The sequence below is a fragment of the Lepidochelys kempii genome, chromosome 26 (assembly GCF_965140265.1).
Source record: "Lepidochelys kempii isolate rLepKem1 chromosome 26, rLepKem1.hap2, whole genome shotgun sequence".
Lineage (NCBI taxonomy): Eukaryota > Metazoa > Chordata > Testudines > Cheloniidae > Lepidochelys > Lepidochelys kempii.
In genome coordinates this window covers 10,453,558-10,469,092 of record NC_133281.1, presented here as the reverse complement: position 1 = coordinate 10,469,092, position 15,535 = coordinate 10,453,558, and the positions used below count along the sequence as shown (strand labels likewise).

At 43.1% G+C, this 15,535-nt stretch overlaps 1 protein-coding gene across 2 annotated transcripts in view; it reads left to right on the top strand.

Moving 5' to 3' along the window:
- SLC23A2 (solute carrier family 23 member 2) overlaps positions 1-15,535 on the top strand; it is a 124,327-nt gene that overhangs the window by 91,294 nt on the left and 17,498 nt on the right. For both annotated transcript variants that reach the window (XM_073325290.1, XM_073325291.1), the window contains 3 exons: positions 9,024-9,112; positions 12,255-12,325; positions 13,482-13,663. In XM_073325290.1, the coding sequence (XP_073181391.1) occupies positions 9,024-9,112; positions 12,255-12,325; positions 13,482-13,663 (342 nt within the window). The remainder of the gene's footprint in view (positions 1-9,023; positions 9,113-12,254; positions 12,326-13,481; positions 13,664-15,535) is intronic.

Genomic DNA, 15,535 nt, shown 5'->3' with positions numbered 1-15,535 from the left:
TCACGAAAGCTTATGCTCAAATAAATTGGTTAGTCTCTAAGGTGCCACAAGTCCTCGTTTTCTTTTTGCGAATACAGACTAACACGGCTGTTACTCTGAAACCTGTCACGTATGAGACAGTTTTCTTCCCTATTCGGTTTGTTCCTTCCTGTTAACTTCAAATGAGGACAAAGAGAGTTAGCTCAAACACACTTATTCCTAGATTTTAGCTAAACATTTATAAAAGGGGGAAGGGGGGGAAGAGGGTAGCAGAGAAGAATGGGCCAGGCCCCTCATTGTCTTCAAGATAATCACATTTAAATTGAGCAGCTATATCTGATTATGTTGCTGCTTGCTTCAAATGCTTTTACCTTTAACACATTACTTTTTACCTCCTTATCTTGCATCTTATACTGGCCTTCACGTATAGGGTCAAGGGATAGTCACGGAAATCGGAAGATATGGTCAGTATAAGTCTTTTTTTAGATGAAAAAGTCATCTTCATTTTTTTAGACCACTGAAGACTTACTCCATCATCTCTCAGGCCTATTCCACTAACTTTGTTTTTGGAGAATTAGCGGCTGAACATTTTGTAACTGTTAGCATGTGATACTGTTTTATATTTGCTTGGGACCTGCAGACATGAACTACACTTGAAATGAGATTCTTACAAGGTTTATTGGCAAGCCTGTGAACTGAGAAATGTTTAAACAAATAAAGCCATTACGGTTTCAGAAAGGTCAATTTTCACTAGTTAAAAGCCCTTAGAGATGGATGTAGCCAGTTACCTGGAGCCATTGTAGTTCGTCTGCTATCCATACTAATTTTAGGAATTCAGGCTATTTACCAAAGCATAGCTCTTTGCCAGCCTTTTGGATTAATACAAAGGAACTATTATGATCTGAGAGATAAATAGGTACCTTGAGCTATATTGTAGGTTTGGTGAATTGCGTGTCTGTACTATCTAAGCATTGTTACACATATGCAATGTATTTGTGTTAGCTAGGATGTTTCAAAAACAACCTTTTAATTACCCAGAAGCTGTCTTCAATAGTGCGAGGGTCAAAACCTCAACCATTAGGAAATTCAGAGTTGCCCTGAAAAAGAAAAGGAGGACTTGTGGCACCTTAGAGACTAACCAATTTATTAGAACATAAGCTTTCGTGAGCTGCAGCTCACTTCATCGGATGCATTCGGTGGAAAATACAGTGGGGAGGTTTATATACATAGAGAACATGAAACAATGGGTGTTACCATGCACACTTGCCCTTGAAATTGCATCCTGACCATGTGTTTATATGGGCTTGGGTAATGTATCCACTTTGTACATTTGTGTGATCTTAGGCATGTGATGTATTACTGTTTCACAATAGTGTACTTTTAGGGCATAGTTTCAGTTTATCAAGATTGTGGTAGAATTCCGCTAAGAGATTTAATTGTTACTTAACCGCGTACCATCTCACCTTTTTGTTTTTTCTTCTGATTTTTGTTGACTGGTGTTTCCATGTATCGCCACTTCATTGTATATTGCTGACAAATTACTATGTATTTATCTGAGAAGAGTGAATTTGTCTTCTCTTGAGAAGAAGGAAATGCAATAACCACTGGAGTCCCTGGATCATGTCCTCATAAAAGACCAGCCAATTTAGCCTTGGCAAAAAGTCCATTGTGACTGGGCTGAAAAAAGTAGTTCAGAAACAGTGTTCAACTCAGAGTGAATTTTTTAGCAAAGCTCGGGGGGGCCTTATGCGTGCATCACAATCGCTGTTGAATGCTGCACCTGACCAATTTCAAAATTTCACCGTGTGATCTAAGGATCAGTGGCCAGAATGTCATGGAGGGGAATGGATGACGTGGGGGAAGTGGGAAAGGAAGGTGGTGCACACAACGCTGCTGGTGTGGGAGGAATAGGGGGGGCACAGACCCCATGGCAGAGAGCAGATTGGGGGAGGTTGCAGGGAGTCCCTGCAATAGAGGGGGAGGGAAGAATGGCACATAGGGAGCTGGGGACAGGGAGAAGGGAAGGATGCCTGGAGCCCCTTGTGGGTGCAATGAGCTCAGCCTACACAAGCTACAAAGCGTGCAACCCCTCGTTCAGGGATTCTCAAACTGGGGTCACAAGGTGGTTACGTTGGGGTCAGAGGCTTGCTGTGTGAAAGGGGTCACCAATACAAAACGTTTGAAAACCACTGCCCTAGTCAAACAAATTTTAAACTACTGAAAAATGTAGCTTTGTATGGGAAGTCACTACATTAACAAAAAGAGTATTATTGATTCTGCAGCCATAAACACAACTTCCTAGGTCTTAGATGAAAGGAGAGTGGCTGGAGAGAGAAGAAAAATGCAGGGGCACTAATCAAACAACTTTACAGTCAGTGTCTTCTGTATTCTATGCTTAAAAAAAAAAAGTCAGTTTTCAGTTGGAATAACTCCTCACCATTAAGATAATCACCATCTCCGTGGATATGACGTGAAAAGGGAATCTAATAGAAACCTCCTAATGCGTTTTTTCCCAAACTCGTCCAGGCTGAAACACAGAGATAAAGCCACTGAGGAAATAGCATTGCTAAAGTCGAGCTGTTCGCTTTGTCTTAGATCCTTTCCAGTTTTACTTTTATTGCAAGCTGAATTGGAGTTTATTCTAGCAATTGGACTGAGGGGAATTCAGCCAGAAGCTCTTTGGAGCATTCATTGCTTAACTATGTAGCAGAATTCTTGTGCCTTTTTATGGTGGGTAGTAAAACCATATACTATGGAGTCTGCTGATTTACCCAACTTAATACTCTTTGCAGGCTGGCATGCTGCTTTCTCGGCCCCACTGCAGCATGAGAAACTCCAGTTTGGGAGTGGACTTTTCTCCTATCAGACTGTTGGCGTTTTAGTCATTGTTTATATGCTGGGACAAGAAAGGGTGCTTGCATCAGAGTGCTTGCAGGCGAGCGACGGACAGGGCCTGTGATTACAGGGTGAGCTCTCCCTCCAGGTCAATATCAAGGAGCTAAGGGCGGTGCGACTAGCATGCCAAGCCTTCCAGGTCTGACTGAAAGGTCAGTGTGTAGCAGTTCTGACGGACAGCACCACTGCTGTGTTTTACATCAACAAGCAGGGTGGAGCCCGCTCCTCTTTCCTATTGTCGGAAAGCCCTCCGGCTGTGGGAGTTGTGCGTAGCCTACTCCATTCATCTGGAAGCATCCCATCTACCAGGAGTTCAGAACACACTGGCAGGCCACCTCAGCAGTCCATCCGCAATCACGAGTGGTCCCTCTGGCCGGATGTCATACACGCCATCTTCCAAAGGTGGAGGTTTCCCCAGATCAATCTGTTGGCCACCTGGAGCAACAGAAAGTGCCCGGTGTTCTGCTCCTTCCAGAAACACAGCCTAGGCTCAATCACGGACACATTCCTGCTACCCTGGGGAGGCCGCTTGCTTTCTGCCTTTCCCCTGTTCCCTCTTGTGCACAAGGTCCTCCTCAAAGTCCGCAGGGACGGGGCAGAGAGAACTCTCGTGGCACCAGCATGGCCTTGACAACATTGGCACACTACGCTCCTGGAACTGTCAGTGGATGCCCCGGTCACGTTGCCACTCCTCCCCGACCTGATCACTCAGGACCACAGTTGCATCCATCACCCCGACCTGCAGTCCTTCCACTTCACAGCTTGGAAGCTTCCTGGCTGAACCCCATGGAGCTTCTGTGCTAAGAACAAGTGGTCCTCAGCAGCAGGAAGCACTCCACTAGAGCCACGTATCTGGCAAAGTGGAAGAGATTTTTGTGTTGGTGTGACCAGAGTCCTACACCCCCTCTTCAGGCACCTGTACCTCTCATCTTAGAGTACCTTCTGCACCTGAAACAGCACGGCCTGGCAATGTCCTCCAGAAAGGTACACCTCGCTGCTATCTCAGCTTTCCACCCAGGAGCATCTGGACTCTCCGTCTTTGCCAACCCTATGGTTGGTCAGATCCTCAAGGGTCTGGAAAAGCTACATCCCCAGATCAGACAGCCTGTCCGCGTGGGGGACCTTAATCTGGTCCTCTCCAGACTGATGGTGCCCCCATTTGAATCGCTGACGACTTGCTCCCTTTTCTATCTGTCGTGGAAGATACCCTTTTGGGTTGCCATTATATCTGCAAGGAGTGTGTCTGAGTTAGGCCCTTGCCTCTGACCCACCTTATACGGTTTTCCACAGGGATAAGGTGCAACTCAGACCCCACCCGGCCTTTCTTCCTAAGGTTGTGTCACACTTCCACAATAGTCAGGACATTTTCTTGCCTGTTTTTTTTTTATCCTAAGCCTCATGCCTGTAGTCGTGAGCAGAGGCTGCACTCCCTTGATGTTCGGCGAGCGCTGGCCTTCTACATGGAGCGCACCGAGCTGTTCAGGAAGTCGAACCAGTTGTTCGTAGTGGTAGCAGATGGGATGAAAGGACTCCTGGTCTCATCTCAAAGAATAGCTTCCTGGATCAAGTCCTGCATCCGCACATACTACAAGCTGGCCAAAACACCAGCCCCGGCTCGTACGGCACACTCCACGAGGGCCCAGTCCTCATCAGTGATGTTCCTGGCCCAGGGCCTGATGCAAGAAATCTGCAGGGCAGCAACTTGGTCCTCGATACATACGTTCACCTCTCATTACGCCATCATCCGGCATGCCAGAGATGATGCAGTCTTTGGCAGAGCGGTGCTCCAATCAGCGATTCCATAACTCCGACCCCATTGCCTAGCTAAGGCTTGGGAGTCACGTAATTGGAATAGATATGAGCAATCACTTGAAGAAAAAACGGTTACTCACCTTATCGTAGCTGTTCTTCAAGATGTGTTGCTGATATCCATTCCAAACCCTTGCCCTCTGTTGGAGTAACTGGCAAGAAGGAACTGAGGAGGCGCCGGGTTGCCAGGGTCATAGATGGAGCGCCATGAAGGCACCGCTCTAGAGCCAACCCGACATGTGCTGCGAGGGGGAAAAACTTTCAGATGACTGTGCACATGGCGTGCACACATCTAATTGGAATTGATATGAGCAACATATCTTGAAGAACAACAGTTCCGAGAAGGTGAGTAATTGGTTTTCGTCGAGTAACCTTACCTTTTACAAACCTGCTTCAGGCTTGCTGTTACACTTAAACTCTAAATTAGCATCTTACTTTTTGCAAGTTAGTTGTGAATTGCTATTCTTCGAGTAACCTTATCTTTTACAAAAGAGCTTCAGCGTTTGTACTGTGGTTTATGTGTCTGCAGCAATGGTGTTGGCCTTGGTGTTGCATTAGAATTTACTCTCTGTGAATTGATAGCAGTGTAAACGTTAGAAATGGGACTAAGGACTTGCGTACTGCACTATAGCCCAAATTGAAATCACACATTAAAGATTTGCTTTGGTTTAAATATGGCTGTAGGTAAATATAAAGGGAAGGGTAACCACCTTTGTGTATACAGTGCTATAAAATCTCTCCTGGCCAGAGGCAACATCCTGTTACCTGTAAAGGGTGAAGAAGCTCAGCTAACCTGGCTGGCACCTGACCCAAAGGACCAATAAGGGAACAAGATAATTTCAAATCTTGGGGTGGGGGGAGGCTTTTGTTTGTGCTCTTAGTTTACATGTTTGCTCTCTCTTGGGACTGAGAGAGGCCAGACAGTAATCCATCTTCTCCAACCCATCCTAATCCAAGTCTCCAATATTGCAACTGGTATAAGTAAGCCAGGCAAGGCAGATTAGTTTATCTTTGGTTTTATGTAAATTTTCCCTGTGTTAAGAGGGAGGTTTATTCCTGTTTTCTGTAACTTTAAGGTTTTGCCCAGAAGGGGATCCTCTGTGTTTTGAATCTGAATACCCTGTAAAGTATTTTCCATCCTGATTTTACAGAGGTGATTCTTTTACCTTTTCTTTAATTCAAATTCTTCTTTTAAGAACCGGATTGATTTTTTCATTGTTCTTAAGATCCCAGGGTTTGAGTCTGTGTTCATCTGTACAAAACTGGTGAGGATTCTTATCAAGCCTTCCCCAGGAACCGGGGGGGGGGGGGGGGGGCGCGGCTTGGGGGGATATTTTGGGGGAAGACGTTTCCAAGTGGTCTCTTTCTCTGTTCCTTGTTTAAAACGCTTGGTGGCAGCATACGGTTCAAGGACAAGGGAAAGTTTGTACCTTGGGGAAGTTTTTAACCTAAGCTGGTAGAAATAAGCTTAGGGGGTCTTTCGGGGTCTTTCATGCGGGTCCCCACATCTGTACCCTACAGTTCAGAGTGGGGGAAGGAACCCTGACAGTAGCATAATTCTTATCCAGTATGTGTGGAACTTAAAAATTGGAAAGGCATTTTACGGAATATGTTTGGCATTGTATGGAATACGTTGGGTGGTGAACCACTGGAATGGGTTCCCTAGGGAGGTGGTGGAATGTCCATCCTTAGAGGTTTTTAAGGCCCGGCTTGACAAAGCCCTGGCTGGGATAATTTAGTTGGGGATTGGCCCTGCTTTGAGCAGGGGGTTGGACGAGATGACCTCCTGAGGTCTTCCAACCCTGATATTCTATTAACCCAGGCCAGTGCTAATGTTAGCTTTCTTGAAAGATAACTGGTCATGGTTGTTCTTTACTCGCTTACTACTGTAACAAAGTAAGATAGGTTATGTTAATTTCTGGTTAGGAAAAAACAAAGCTGGTATCTTGTCTGCTGCAGAAACTCTCATGATCAATATAGCAGGTCAGCTTTGACTTACAAGGCCTGAGGGGTCAGTCATGCAAAACCGCATTAGACAATGTACAAAGAATTTATCAAAGGAGAATATCCAAAAGCTTAACCTGAGCACATATGTTCATACTTCCCTAAATCAGGGCATCAGTGTTTTACTTGAAAATTCAAACATCATGAATTAATTAAAAATCTCCACAGCCTGGAGCATCTCTGAACACTTCACATAACAGTTCCTTATCGAATATAGTTAAAAAGCTCAACTCCTGAATTCTTTTGCACTGATCTCTTCCAAGACAGTGCAGTTTTGCAATTTTATGATGTTTTAAAAAAATTAAATCTAAATTTATCTGTCAAGAAGTTGTGTGTCAAATGGAGGCAAGTTGACACAGCAGAAGTCCAGGCTTCTGTGACTATTTAATATTCATAGAATGTGCTGATACCTAATCATTTGAAAGGAACAAATATTAAGCTTTGAATGCTCACAACATGTGCATGTTACAGATGAAGTTAAATTTACACAAGGTTTGAAAAGCTTTTTCTGCATGGACTAAATTGCCGGAATCAAGTTGAAACACTAAACTGACTTCATTATTGAAGAATGTTTTTGAGAGGTATATTAAAGGATTTGTAAAAGGAGAAGGGAAGTAGTGGGTAAGTAGAGGTGAGGAGTAGCAGCTTGTTTCAGGTATTACATATTTTGCCCTGGGTGCCAGTTTGTCTAGTGAAGATCAAAGGTATGAGATGAATCATTTGCTCACAGCAAACACCATTTCTCTTCACTCAGGATATGGTTTAGATTTTTGCCACGAGTAGCCGATATAGGGACTCACACCCGAGTATAAGCCTCACAATCCAAGCAAAGTCATGGCCATTCACATGTGGTCTGTGTGCTGCCCGTACTTAGAATTTTTAAAAAGCAGAGGTTTCTAAATTCTCTGTGTGGGCCAATTCTTGTAAAAGAATCTCATGGCCACCTCCCCTGCCAATCATATACCAACTCTTGATCCCTTTTCCTGCCTGTGAACGTATGACATTAACTCATGCACGTTCCTATTGCCTCTGTTTTCTATCTCCTCGCCACCTCCTCTGTTCATCGTACTCTCTGAAGTACCTCACTGAGGAAGGTCCTCCCTCCAGTTGTTCCGGCATTTCGCATTTCTAGTCCTACTTTTTTTGGCTACTTGTTACCCCGAGCTGAGCCTGCTGGTTTTGCTCCTTTTCCTGTGCTGCTGATTCTGCCGGCATCAGGGCTCTCTTTTGTGGCGGTACAAGCAGCAGAAAAGCAGGAGTGTAGCCAGTGCCCCATGAGCAGGAAGTGCTCGATGTGCCAGAGTTTGATCTGTTTTTAAAGAGAATGATGTGACCATCTCGCAAAAACAGTCTGTAGAGAACAGTTCAAAGTGTTATTCTTAAATAGTTAAGCAATGTCTATTACTGTTTTAACATGTTGTGCAAGCTATAGCTTACTGAATACACAGAAAGATGCAGATGGATGTCCTTTTTAAAACCGTTTGGGGAATTGATATAAACAATATTAAACATGTCTTTTCTCTTAATATCCTTTCAGCTTCCAGATTCATTGCTCTTGCTTTCCTGGAACTTATCAGTTTTTACCTGCTTTATAGCTATTTACACATCAACTCAGTAATCAAACTATATATGCTTTTAATCCCAGCTGTGCAATTCAGGTGTGTCACTTAAGGCTTGTCTACACTGGCACTTAACAGGGCTGCAACTTTCTCGCTCATGGGGTCTGCAAAAACACCCCACTGAGCGCAGCAAGTTTCGGTGCTGTAAAGCGCCAGTGTGAAAAGTGTACCAACGCCGGGAGCCGTGCCTCTCATGGAGGTGTTTTTTTTTAGAGCGCTGGGAGAGCTCTCCCCCAGCACTCTGCTGTGACTACACCAACAAGGCTAAAGCCAGTGTAGACTAGCCCTTATTCAAACTATGTGAAGAATAACTTGCCTTTCACAAGCTAACTTAACACTTCATATACTGTACTTCTGCACATTCAGCACCTCACACTTGTATTGTTTTAGTATATACCTGTTATGCACGGCCTTTCCCCCGTTGAATAAAGGTCTTGTTGTACCAATACCTGGTATCTGCATACAAGTGTTCAGTAACATTTGTTACTAATAATAGCTGCTATTGCATTTAATGTCTTTCTGGTGGTTGGATTTTTTTATGATTTCTTTTTATTCCTTTAAATAAATTGTTTACTTCAAAATTTCTAATAGTGGAAAAAGAGTAGTAAGTTGAAGAGGGTTAACCTCGTGAAAACCACACGTAGAAAAGTACATAGAAACAGTGTTATGATGTTGCAAACTACAAAGGTCTGTATTTTCTCTTTCCATTTCCTTCAGGTTACCTTTGTTTCAAGCCAGTGCTTTTGCATTCTTAGCACCTGCCAGAGCGATCCTCTCCTTGGAGAAGTGGAAGTGTAATGACACAGGTAAATGCAAGTCATGTATGCTTATGGAATTTTAACCACGTGATAAGTCACCCAGGTAACTCAAAATGGGACATCTAACTTGCAACTCACCGATGTGGAGAGATTAGGAGAATTGTTTTGACTCTTTGCTTTTGAAAACATGATTTTGTAAAAATGCTGTTGTGGAGTTCTGACTTTCTTTTAGTGATTTCCATGTCTAATACACTCTTCGTGTAAATGAAGTATTTTTTTTAAAAAAAGCGAGAAGCTAATTATATCAGGGCAAAATCTCTGGCTTGTAGCGCTAAGGAAAATAAGGTGGGTTTTTTTGTTCAGTAAGTGGGGTCTAGCAGTGGTACAGGCCCATTACTAGATAGATATAGCAGAATTGTTGTTAACAATGCAGAAAAGGCAGATGTGTTCAATAAATATTTCTGTTGTGCATTTGGAATGAAGCAGGATGATGTACTCTTGTCACATGAGCATTCTGAAGTACTTTGCATGCTACTATTAAGAAGGATTTGAAACAACATCTACCGGGGATAAACTTCTGTAAATCAGCAGGATAACTTGCATCCATGAGTTATAAAAGATCTGGCTAAGGAGAAAACAGAAAATTGAGAAAACTGGAAAAGTGCTAATGTTACATCAGTATTCAAAAATTAAAATAGTACTACACAGTATCAAAACTTGTGTGAAGTGGAATCAGAACTGTCTAGCTGAGAGATCTTTGAACATTGTTGTCATTGAGGAATCACCATTGAATGGGGTTATTTCTAGCGGGGTTCCACAGGGATTACTATTAGGTCCAATGCTATTCAGCATTTTTTGTCAACCATCTGGAAGCGAATATAAAATTGCTGCTGATAAAATTTGCGGATGACTCAAAAGACCAACTGAATAGTAAATAATGACGATAGGGCAGTCATCTGGATTGATTGGTAATCTGGACCCATATAACAAAACACATCTGACTGTATTAAAATACAAAGCTGTACTTCTAAGAATAAGGTATGAAGGCCATACCTGCAGAATAGGGGACTGTGTCCTGGCAACTGAAAAGGAGTTAGAGGTTATAGTAGACCAGCAACTCAGCATGAATTCCCAGTGCAATGCTGTGGTGCACAGGTCTGATGCAATCCTGGGATGTATCAAAGGGATTAATGAGTAGGAGTAAGGAGATGATGGTTACTGCTGTACATAGCGTTGGTGAGACCAGTGTTGAAATAGCGTGTAGTTCCGCATACAGTCCTGATACCCACATTTTAAAAAGTATGTTGAAAATTTGAGGTTGAAGAAAAGAGCCACAAAACATGATTTGAAGGCTGGAGAAAATACCTTGGAGTTAGAGATTTCAAGAGCTCAATCTGTTTTGTTTATCAAAAAAAAAAATATTTTTTTTGAGTGGTCTGATTACAGTGTATAAGTACCTTCATAGGAAGAAAATACCAGGTACTAAAGGGCTTTAGTGAAGACAGACAGAACAAGAACCAAGGGTTGGAAGCTTAAGCTGGAAGAATTAAAATTAGAAATTAGGCACACATTTTTAACAGTGCAGGTGATTAAACATTGAAACAAACTTCCAAGGGAAGTGGTAGATTCTTCATCTCTTGGTGTCTGCAAATCGAGACTGGATGCCTGTCTGGAAAATATGCCTTAGTTAAATACAAGTTATTGGGCTCAATACAAGAGTAAATGGACAAAATTCTATGGCCTGCGATATACAAGAGATCAGACTAGAAGAGCTAGTCTTTTAGCCATAAACTCTATGCAATAGATGTTTCACTGTTACCTCTGCATAATGAGCCTGAATTTTGAGAGCCAGGTTTTGGTGGTTTCCACCTCAATGTCACCAATTAAACAAGCAAACCAAACTGTAGGCCAAATTAGGCCTTCAGTGTCTCTTTTGCCCACCCCAGTGTCTTGAGAAGTTTTCCACAGATGTATAGTTAGCTTTTTAAATGAAACCTGACCATCTGGTCTCTCTTTAAGTTAAAAAACTGAAGTCGGAACTATGTCATTGCTCTCAGTTCAGTTTTCTATGGTAGATTTTAAGATCTTACCTGTGCAGAATGAGGCAGCTTGACTTGCGGAAGGGAACAGCAGATGAAAAGGTGAAAAAAGAGTTTCCGGCTTCCTCTCATAGGCCCCAGATCCCTTTAATTAATTGTGACCCTCTTACATTCATTTCTTCTTTTTGATATTTGCAACAGCTCACGTTAGGTTTTATATCTTAGAAGGTAGATATCCAAGTCTGTAGTTCAGAAAATCAGGCCCTGGACATGATGAAATTACACACAAATTTTCAGTGTCCATGGCAGTAAGCCATGCTAAGGAGCGTGATCTGCTTTCAACTGGATGCATCACAGTGCCCTGAAGCGTGTATTAACAGCCTAGAAGTACACACCCTGTTGTGGCTTATTCCTGTATTAGAGATCAAATGAGATACTGGTTTCAGTTTATCGTTGAAAAGGACCCTTGCTTTGTGTTGCTCTTGACCATTTCTAACCTTCTAAAGGGGTCAGACACGAGCTGTTATTACACTCTAATGAACTTGTTAAATTAGTAAATGACAAATGTTTGACTGTTTTAGACGTATAAAATCAAGTAATTCTCGTGATGAAAACATTCCCACTCAGCTTACTGGGGTGAAAAGAATCCATAAGTGACCCTTACATTTGGCAAATTAGGATTTTCCACTCTGGTGGCTAGCCCTTAGGAAATGCTGCCTTAGTCCTCTGAAGATGTGTCTACGCTGCAAAGAAAAACCTGTGGCTGGCCTGTGCCACTCGACCTGGGCTCCCGGGCCTTGGGCTGCAGGGCTGTTTGATTGCCATGTAGACTTCTGGGCTCAGGCCGGAACCTGGTCTCTGGGACGCTCCCACTGTGCAGAGTCTCAGAGCCTGAGCCCAGAAGCATAGACTGCAATGAAACAGTCACATAGCCTGAGTCGCTGGCACAGGCCAGCCATTGGTGTCTAGTTGCTGTGTAGCCAGACTCTGAGAGCTGATTGCTGGGACTGGAGTGTTTAGTTTCTCAAACATTGGTCAGTCTAAAAAATAAACTAGTGCTGAAGTATTAGGTGAATCTTTCACTTACTAAAAATAAAACACTCTGAATGGGACACAGAAATGAAAACGTGTTTGTTTTTTATTCCTCCAAGATGTAACAGTTACTAATGGCACAACAGAGCTGCTGCACACTGAGCATATCTGGTACCCCAGGATACGAGAGGTAATGTCTTTCTCTGTTGATCATCCCATTTCAGTTAAGGTTTCTCATCCGTACCTCTGCATGTTCTTGTATTTTAAGTTTGTAATTTTGTCCTTCACTACCATTAAGTGTGACTATATCCCGTTATCTGCTTTGTGCAAATTTTAACCATTCCAACTTTTTATGCATTACTGAAAATGGAATGCAATGAGTCATCTACCACGTTCAAAAAGACGTACAGTACAGTACACAAGGGAGACTAATATTCTGCTGCTTAGAATGCGCAGTTTGTGTTCACCAATAGCAGTTAAACACTTTAGCTGCTATTAAGCTGCTTGCCTACCATTGCTCAGTAATTCAGTAGGCTGTTCCCCAAGGATAATGATCTGCAGTGAGCAAATCACTTGATATCAAGGTTTCTAAAGCTGGATACAGTTCTGATGGAGATGCTGATGCTCCCCAGAGACGTGCTGAGTCTGCCCAATTCCTTCCCCACCTCCAGCATTTCAGTATGAACTTTCTTTTGTCCTGCAGAGCCCAGGATGGGGGTTGTGCCCAGACATCACACTACAGAAGGATAGGTAGCATAGTCCAATTGAGGCATGTGTCATGGAACTTATCTCCCATCCCGTCGCTTGGGGCTGCAAATTTTTCCTCAATTTAAAACAACCCCTCTCTCTTCCCCATGTTCAAACCATAGCTACATCCTGCCAAGAGCCCTGCAGCCAAGAAGGCTGGCAGTCTCCTGAGACCACAACGCTGCTCTATGCCAGCTTCTAAGGAGCACTTGTGAACAATGCAGCATATACTCTGCCCCTAGGAGCTAAGAGCATCTCACCTCCGTGGCGCCACCAGCCCTTGCCGGTTCGATCTGAGAGCTTAAAGGTTAGCCTGGAACCCAGGTCTCCTGTATGACAGTGTGATGTGCTATCCACACAACTACCAAACTGGCCCATTGGTCCGTTGGGTAATAGTTTTGTGGAGAAAAACATGAGTGTTATACGTAAGCAATAAGTCACTTAAACTCATAATTAGCTGTTGTATGACCAAAAACAGTTTGCTGAGGCCTGCTTTGTCACTGAATTCTTTAATTGCAGTTTATAACCCAGAGCCGAAAAAGAATGTTTTGTTTCAAACTTAATTGAACTGTATTTTTTCCCATTCTTTGTGTATTCAGATCCAAGGGGCTATTATCATGTCCTCCTTAATAGAAGTGGTGATTGGCTTCCTTGGCCTTCCTGGAGCTCTCCTGAGATACATTGGACCTCTGACGATTACACCAACTGTGGCTCTGATTGGCCTGTCGGGTTTCCAGGCCGCAGGGGAGAGAGCAGGCAAACACTGGGGTATTGCTATGTTGTAAGTACCCTTGGATGTGGTTAACTGGAGCTGCATTATGAAGAAAGGATGCATACAGTTGTCACTCCACAGTGGTTCTCCTGCTCATGTCAGGGAGCGGTTTGCACAAAGGATAGGACATAGCCTTTAGTAGTAATTAATGTTTTGGTAGTTTTTTTTGTTATATAGGTTTCCTGCGTTCACACTGAACAACTGTTAGTGAGGAAATATGCACAGCTTTAGCATGTATGTGACTTTCGCCCTTTATTTTTACTTTCTGTGTGTATTCCCTTACTTCCTTCTGCATTTAAATCCCTGCAGCAACTCTCAAGTTTCCCACTGTGGGCGGACATCTCACCTCCTCTCCCATTCCATTTGTTGTTAGGGAACAGCAATTAAATAGTTGAGCATCGGCCAATAAATAAATCCTGTCCGACTGCTGCAATGCAGAACTTTGTACAAGACTGGAAAGTGTCTCCTCAGTCAGCTAAACTCAGTATATTTAAAAAAAAAAAAGTCTCATGAAAATATCTTCTCTGTTATGACATGCGACAGAGACTTAGGTTGCTAACTTGGGAGGCAGAAAAATGCCTGTGAATGAACTACACTAAACAGGCAGTTAGTCCTGTTTCACAGGATTTTTAATTTCCCAAACAGTTTTCTGACGTCACATGTTGCACAAATCAGAGTCCAAGGCTGAAATAACTCACTCTTAGGATGCATCATAGTGTGTTGACTATGTGAAGACTGGGAAACATGAGTTCCTAGACTGTGCTTCAGTTGTGCATCTGCGACGCTGGTCTGTTTGGTGAATAAGGCCTGTCACAGTTCAGGACAGCTCCACCTGAATTTCCCCTGCATTGGCCAGTAAGGGCACCCACTGTGGGCTCCCAGCTCTTCAGCTGTTACCTCTTGAGTGAGACCTGTCTCTGTCTCCCTCCAGACTGGGGATTTTCCGGTCTGCATAGTTTCCTACTTCCGCTGTGACTTCGCAGCAAGCCAGACTGCCTAAACAGGCCTGCATCTGCACTTTGCTTTCTCCTCAGAGGCTATAAAGAGCTGTAATTGCCCAGTTCTAAGTTACCCGGCAGTTCTTTGTAAGCAAAAACCTTTGTTCTTAAGATGAAAGCATTACAGAGAGAACCTATTAAAAACAATAAAACTCTGCATGAATGCTAATAAGCTTACCAGAAATCACCCCCCAATCCAGCTAGGGCTCTAGTAAGTTGATCAGGCCTTCAGGCCTCACAAGGGGCTTTTTCTGTGGTTACAAGTTCATCATTGCTTTAGCTGAGAAGAAGCACACCCATGAATAAGTCAGTCTCTCCTGTATACAGCTTGGATCTTGGATCTTCAGATTCTGAGAAAAGATAATCAGCAGACGGCGTTTCTCTCCTTGGGGTTTAATTTCAAAAGGTTGGGTCTGAAGGTGGGAATTTGCATTCACTTTCCCCCAGGTATTTCCTAGTAAATTCACTTGTTTGTCCCAGAAGATCCTTCTTGTCTTGTTTAAAATAGTCCTTTGAAGCTCATCACACTTCCCAGGGCTTTCATTGGCCACGTCTCTCTTCCCTTCTCTTGCCCCCCTGAGAATTTACATCCAATCTCACAATACATAAACTTTGCACTCCAAAGATGCTGAAACTTAATTCAATCATGTTTTCCAAGAATACTGCAGGCAAATTGCCTTGTCACAGGGCCTGAGGGCAAAATATTCAATTTTAGTACTAATACTGCTGAGTTTACTTAATGTCTTTCATCCAAGGATCGCAAAATACTACACAGAGACTGCCAGTAAGCCTCAATATTTCCCCCTGAAGCAGGCCTAATATTACAGCCATTTAGTAGATCAGCAGGTTGAGACGCAAAGGTTTACTTGTGTATGGTCCCAAT